The sequence below is a fragment of the Drosophila albomicans genome, chromosome 2L (genome assembly GCF_009650485.2).
Source record: "Drosophila albomicans strain 15112-1751.03 chromosome 2L, ASM965048v2, whole genome shotgun sequence".
NCBI classification, from domain to species: domain Eukaryota; kingdom Metazoa; phylum Arthropoda; class Insecta; order Diptera; family Drosophilidae; genus Drosophila; species Drosophila albomicans.
Window position 1 is genome coordinate 1,352,648 of NC_047628.2, and position 5,915 is coordinate 1,358,562.

The 5,915-nt window shown below is 48.3% G+C and overlaps 1 protein-coding gene across 1 annotated transcript; it reads left to right on the forward strand.

Annotated features, from left to right (window-relative positions):
- The first annotated feature begins 3,588 nt into the window (after nt 1-3,588).
- On the forward strand, nt 3,589-4,254 carry LOC127565083 (uncharacterized). Its single transcript, XM_052002159.1, has 2 exons — nt 3,589-3,865; nt 3,995-4,254. The coding sequence occupies exons 1-2, from the start codon at nt 3,589-3,591 to the stop codon at nt 4,252-4,254; spliced, it is 537 nt and encodes a 178-aa protein (XP_051858119.1).
- The last annotated feature ends 1,661 nt before the right edge of the window (nt 4,255-5,915 follow it).

The window sequence follows — 5,915 nt, forward strand, 5'->3', positions numbered from 1 at the left end:
TTCCCCCGCCCACTACTACAGAAACTACAGAATCTGGTGCTGATCCCAAAGCCGAACAAGCCACTAGATTCGCCGTCGTCTTACCGACCGATTTGTCTGCTCGATACAAATGGCAAAATATTGGAGAGGCCATAGGCTAGAGGAGTCTATCCGACAAGCAGGAGATCTGTCACCCATCTATCTCACAAGTAACAGATATAGCAAAGAGAGCCATCGCAGGCAGAAGATGGCGTGGTGGTGCAAAGGAGTACTGCATAGTCATGACTCTGGACGTCAAGAACGCCTTAAACGTCAAGAACGCCTGCATTATAGGCGCCTTCAGGCGGTTCAACACCCCGAGCTACCTATTGGAAATAATTGAGGACTACTTTAGGAGACGCATTCTGAGATATAGGACGGATAACGGAACCAAATCGTTCAGTGAGTGCGACATCTGAACGGGCGTCCGAATTGGCTACAGGTAGGGAAGCACATCAGGGTGAATAACGACCCCCGCCAATGCAATTTAACCTTAAAGTTGCGCAAACGCAGAGGTCAAAGTCAGTCCCACCATCGGACAACCCTACGAAGGAGAGCTCGTCGACACTACGACCGGACCCGGCGAAATTTTCAGTACTCGGGGATATGACACAGCGGCAACAATTGCGTCTCGCGCAAGGGAGTCAATGATCCGAGCCGGTAAACCTAGGAAGGAAACCAAGGCAAGGGAAGGTAGAAGCACAGGCGGCAATAAGCAGCAGCGCGAGAGTTGGACGAAGGTGGAGCCGAAGAAGACGCGAGTTAGGCAGTCAAGAGTGAGCTACGCGGATATCCTGCGATCGGTGAAGACGGAACCTCGACTCAAGGATCTAGCTCAACTAGTGAAGGGAATCAGGAAGACCGCGAAAGGCGAACTACTCTTCGAACTGGTGCGCGTTTCCGATCCTAACACGAAGGTCATGAAAGAGGCTGTGAGCACATTCTTAGGTGACAAGGCGGAAGTCCGGATGCTATCGGAAACCGTGTCGTTAGAGGTCAAAGACATTGATGAGCTGACGACAGAAGCAGAAATCCTGGAGGCTCTGGTCACCCAGTTCGGGGGTACGGACATCAGCCGATCCTCAATACAATCGCTTCGGCCGGCGTACGGAGGCACCCAAACAGCCACACTGAGAGTATCCGGCGGCTTGGCGGGGAAGCTACTATCGGCAGGCAAAATCCGGATAGGCTGGGTCATCTGTCGTATTAGACAGAAGATACATGCACATCCGAGACGGACTGCAAGGAAGTTAAAGCCTGCATGCTGTGCACAAGAAAAGGAGATAAGGACTGCAAGCACGCAACAAATAGCACGCTTTGCCCGTTTTTCAAGAAGGCTGTCGCTCGGTCACATAAATGATGCGCATATACCAATAAAATTTGAATCACTGCGCAGCGGCCCAGGACCTGCTAGAACAGACTCTTAGAGAAAGGAAAATTGATGTTGCCATTCTATGCGAACCCTACGTGGGTCGGAGACGCAAATGGTAAGGCAGCGGTGTGGAGTTGCGGGCGAAACCCGGCGATGGTGTCCGAAGTGAAAAGCGGTAGCTTTTTTGTTCGAGCCAGGATAGGCCCGATTTACTTCTATAGTTGTTATCTGCCTCCATCCATGGATCTACAAAGCTTCAAGGCGGCTACGGACGAACTTGCGGATGACGCGAGGACAAAGTCACCTTGCCTCATGCAGGGACTTTAACGCTTGGGCCACGGAGTGGGGGAGTGCGAGGACCAACGATAAAGGTCAAGCTCTGCTGGAGGCGTTGGCATCCCTGGACGTAGTGCTGCTGAATTCTGGCAATCAGTACACGTTCAGCAGGCGTAGTAGGGGATCCACCATCGATGTTACTTTCGTAAGTGGCAGCCTTTCATTTAGAGCATCCTGGAAGGTATGCAGTGATTACACGCATAACGACCACTCTGCGATTATTACGGAGATTGGAGGAAATCTGCTACGGAGAAACACCCCCAGGAGCCTCTCATATAATACGAGGTCCTTCGATAGTGAGGTCTTCAACTATATGACCAGAGTAGCAGAGCTCGATGGCACGGCGGAGGTTATGGCCAGCAAGGTAATGGTAAGGATAGCAAGTGCTTGCGATGCCTCAATGTCTAGGAGAGTGCAGGGAGGAAGTCGTCTTCCGCAAGACCACTGGTGGAACGACGGGATAGCGGACGCAAGGAGGGAGTGCCTCCGAGTCAGGAGGAACTACCAGCGTGCTGCCCCCGGCACATCATACGAGTACCTGAGAGGAGTACACAAAACCAAGAGACGGATTCTGGCGAACCTTATCAAGGAAAGCAAGAGGGCGTCCTTTCAGCATCTGGTGAACGAGGCGGACAACGACCTGTGGGGTATGGCCTACAAGCTGACGATGAAGAGGCTGAAAGCGTTTAGGACTCCCAGTCTATTCTGCCCTACCCTCCTTGGCAGGATTGTGCGCGAACTATTCCCGCTGCAGAGTAGAGTAGAAAGGCTAAACACGGTACTGCAAGGACACCGTATCAGCTTTCCCGCAGTTACTCGGGAAGAGCTCCGGGAGGTCGCTAGAGGTATTAAGGTGAACAAGTCGCCCGGCCCCGATGGTATCCCTGGTCTGGCCATCAAAGCCGCCCTGGAGAATTACCCGGAGGACCTGATGAGGCTGTACAATAGCTGCCTAGAGGAAGGAATGTTCCCTGCCCGATGAAAAAGCAGTCGCTCGTGCTAATCCCGAAAGGGGGGAAACCTCCGGAGGAGCCTTCTTCGTACCGACCGATCTGCTTACTAGACACGGCGGGCAAAGCGCTAGAAACGTTAGTACGGGAGCGCCTGGAGGTCGCGATAAACCGTGCAGGGGGCCTATCACCATGGCAGTTTGGTTTCCTGAAGGGTCGCTCTACGATTCAGGCTATCAGCCAAATTATGGACAAGGCGGAGAAGGCAATCGCGGGGGAGCGCTGGCTCTGGGGCAGTAAGGAGTACTGCCTCATCACCGCCCTTGACGTAAGAAATGTCTTTAATTCTGCCAGCTGGCATAGGATCCTGCACGCGCTGTAGCACTTCAATATCCCGAATTATCTCACCCGGAAAATCGCAAGTTACCTTAGCGACAGGAAGCTCTGGTACACGACCAGTTCAGGCACTGAGAGCTACGAGGTCACTAGAGGCGTTCCCCAGGGATCAGTGCTCGGCCCCACCTTGTGGAACGCTATGTACGACGGAGTCCTCCGCCTAAGGATGCCGGACGGTGTGAATATTGTCGGATTTGCGGACGACATAGCGATCGTGACGGTCGCGAAGCACCTGACGGACATAGAGGCAAAGACGAATACTGCAGTCAAAGTAGTACGCGGTTGGCTGGAAGAAGTAGGGCTCCGACTGGCGGAACATAAAACCGAGGTCGTGGTAGTTACTTCCAGGAAAAAGGTGGAGTTTGCTAACATCGTAGTTGGGGATACAACGATACGTTCGCAGGCCACTGTGACCTATCTCGGAGTCAAGGTGGACAACAGACTCAACTTTCGAGCACACGTCATGTACGCGGCCTTAGCTCGAATAATGCCGAACACAGGGCCTTAGTTCGGATAATGCCGAACACAGGGGGCCCTAGGCAGCAAAGAAGGTTACTGCTCACGAACGTGGTCAGGTCCATCAGCCTTTATGCACCCCCGATCTGGCTTAAGGGAGCGGAGAGCGGCACCTTCATGAGGCAGATGAACTCGGTGCACAGGATCTGCGCGCTCAGAATATGCTGCGCATTCCGGACGGTATCGGGAGAAGCTGCAATGGTCCTTGCGGGAACAGCGCCATTCGACCTACAGGCAGCAGTGATAGATCTAGCATCATCCAGGAGTGGCAGTCAAGGTGGAACAGCGGCACGAAAGGTCGATGGACATATCGCCTGATATCGAACGTGTCAAGGTGGTTAGACAGAGGTCACGGAGAGATGAACTTTTCTAACACAATTTCTAAGTGGTCACGGGTGTTTCAAAGGATACCTGCACCGTTTCGGCCACGCATCAGACCCTTACTGCTCCCACTGCGAGACGCAGGTGATGGAAGATGCAGAGCACGTCTTTATGCACGGCGGACGCTTCGCGGGTGCTAGAGAGGAGTTAGAAGTTCGCCTTGAGGGGCGTGTCGAGACGGAGTCCGTAGTCGAGCATATGATAAGCTCGAAGGAGAAATGGGTGGCGGTGAACACTGTAACGAACACGTCTTGGGCGTCGTCTTATAATAAGACGACCCGTTGAGTGGGCAGCAAACTGGAAGCATACTCTGCCTACATTGTCGACTAAAGCTCAGGGAAAGTGGGGTGGGTCTTTTGTCACCTAGTTAGCTACCGTGCCACACAGATAAAAGAAGGTAGATAGAGTTAAGACGGGAACAGACAGGATAGGCTATCAACCGATAGACCGGTTAAGAAGTATATGCATTCAATATATAAATATGAAGAACGAAGATGGTTATGTTCTTCTTCTTTACCCTCCCAACCTGTAAAAGCTTCTGGCTCTATGCCTTTACCCAATTTAAGCAACAACAAGTAATATCAGGTGCCCATTACTTTATAATAGCCTTTTTCCACCGCACGGTTTTCTTTGGTTTTCTTTGGTTTTTTCACGTTCAGACCGAATGTTACGTTCGCCCCATGTAAAAACCCATAAGAAAAAAAGTCGGTTTTTCTACGTTCGCGAGCTACGTAGAAATAGCGAACGCACTTTTTGGGTAATTATGCGATATTTTGATCGATATGACAACGAAAAAGAGCTCACCACTAACAAAACAGCTGACATTAAAGTGCGCCAAGGTATGAAAATAGAAAAAAAAAATTTGATTTTGCTTTTTAAAGCAAATTGTTTATATTTTAGATTAGCCAAAAAACTCGCAAGCCGTCAATATCGTGGAGTGGCATCCACGAGGCTATGTTGTTCGAGTTATGGGAGGAGAAATGTAGTGGCCTTTTTGGCCAATCCACAAAGGCGCTCCACAAGGGTGCCAAACTCCTCCCTATTAATTCGAAAATTATCTTCAAAAAATGAATCGTTGTTTCCAGGAACATCGCGCTCCCAAAAACACCCATGCCGTTGCTAAAAGTAAATGTATTTATGTAAATATTACATTGCTGCAGCAAATCTACTTATGTACATAGCCCCAAACAGATTGCGATTTCTTTACTATTGGCAATAGCCCATACTCTATACTCCCTTAATTTTCCCTCCACTTCGTCAAAATCCTCATAAAAATCCTGAAATTTAAGAAAATTTTCTATTTTGAAATGCGCGTGCTGTTTTTTGAATTGTCCGCCAACTCGTGTTTACATTTGAACAGCTGACATTTCATAGCGGCCATATTGAGAATTTTACCGTTGCCCATATTTTTCGGTTCGTGCAGATGGAAACCCCGAAACGGGACTTTAAAAAACGTAGAAAAACTGAGTGAGGTGGAAAAAGGCTATAATTTATTTCGACTTCATGATTATTCAACGAGATTAATACCAAAAGAATTCAAAAATACTATAATGCATGTACATAACTTCATTTTATGCATTATTTGCCTACTATACTACTTTTGTCTAGTATTTCCTAACAGGATGGGTATGAATATAATACTAATAAGAATAATAATAACAAAAATAATAGCTGTCATATACAAATTACAAATGATTTTTGTGCGGCTATGCCGCACTTACACATACTCTTTATACGCTGTTTTTTTTATACTGCATCGATATCGACAGGCCTGTGATGATTGATGAGTTGATGAGCTGGGTGAACTTCAAATAGGATTAGAATATATAACAGCTTTGATATAATATTATATACATACCATACCCATATGAGGACTTACTATTCGATTATATCTAACTTAAAATATAATACTAAATATAAAATTTAAATTTAAATTCAAATATGAA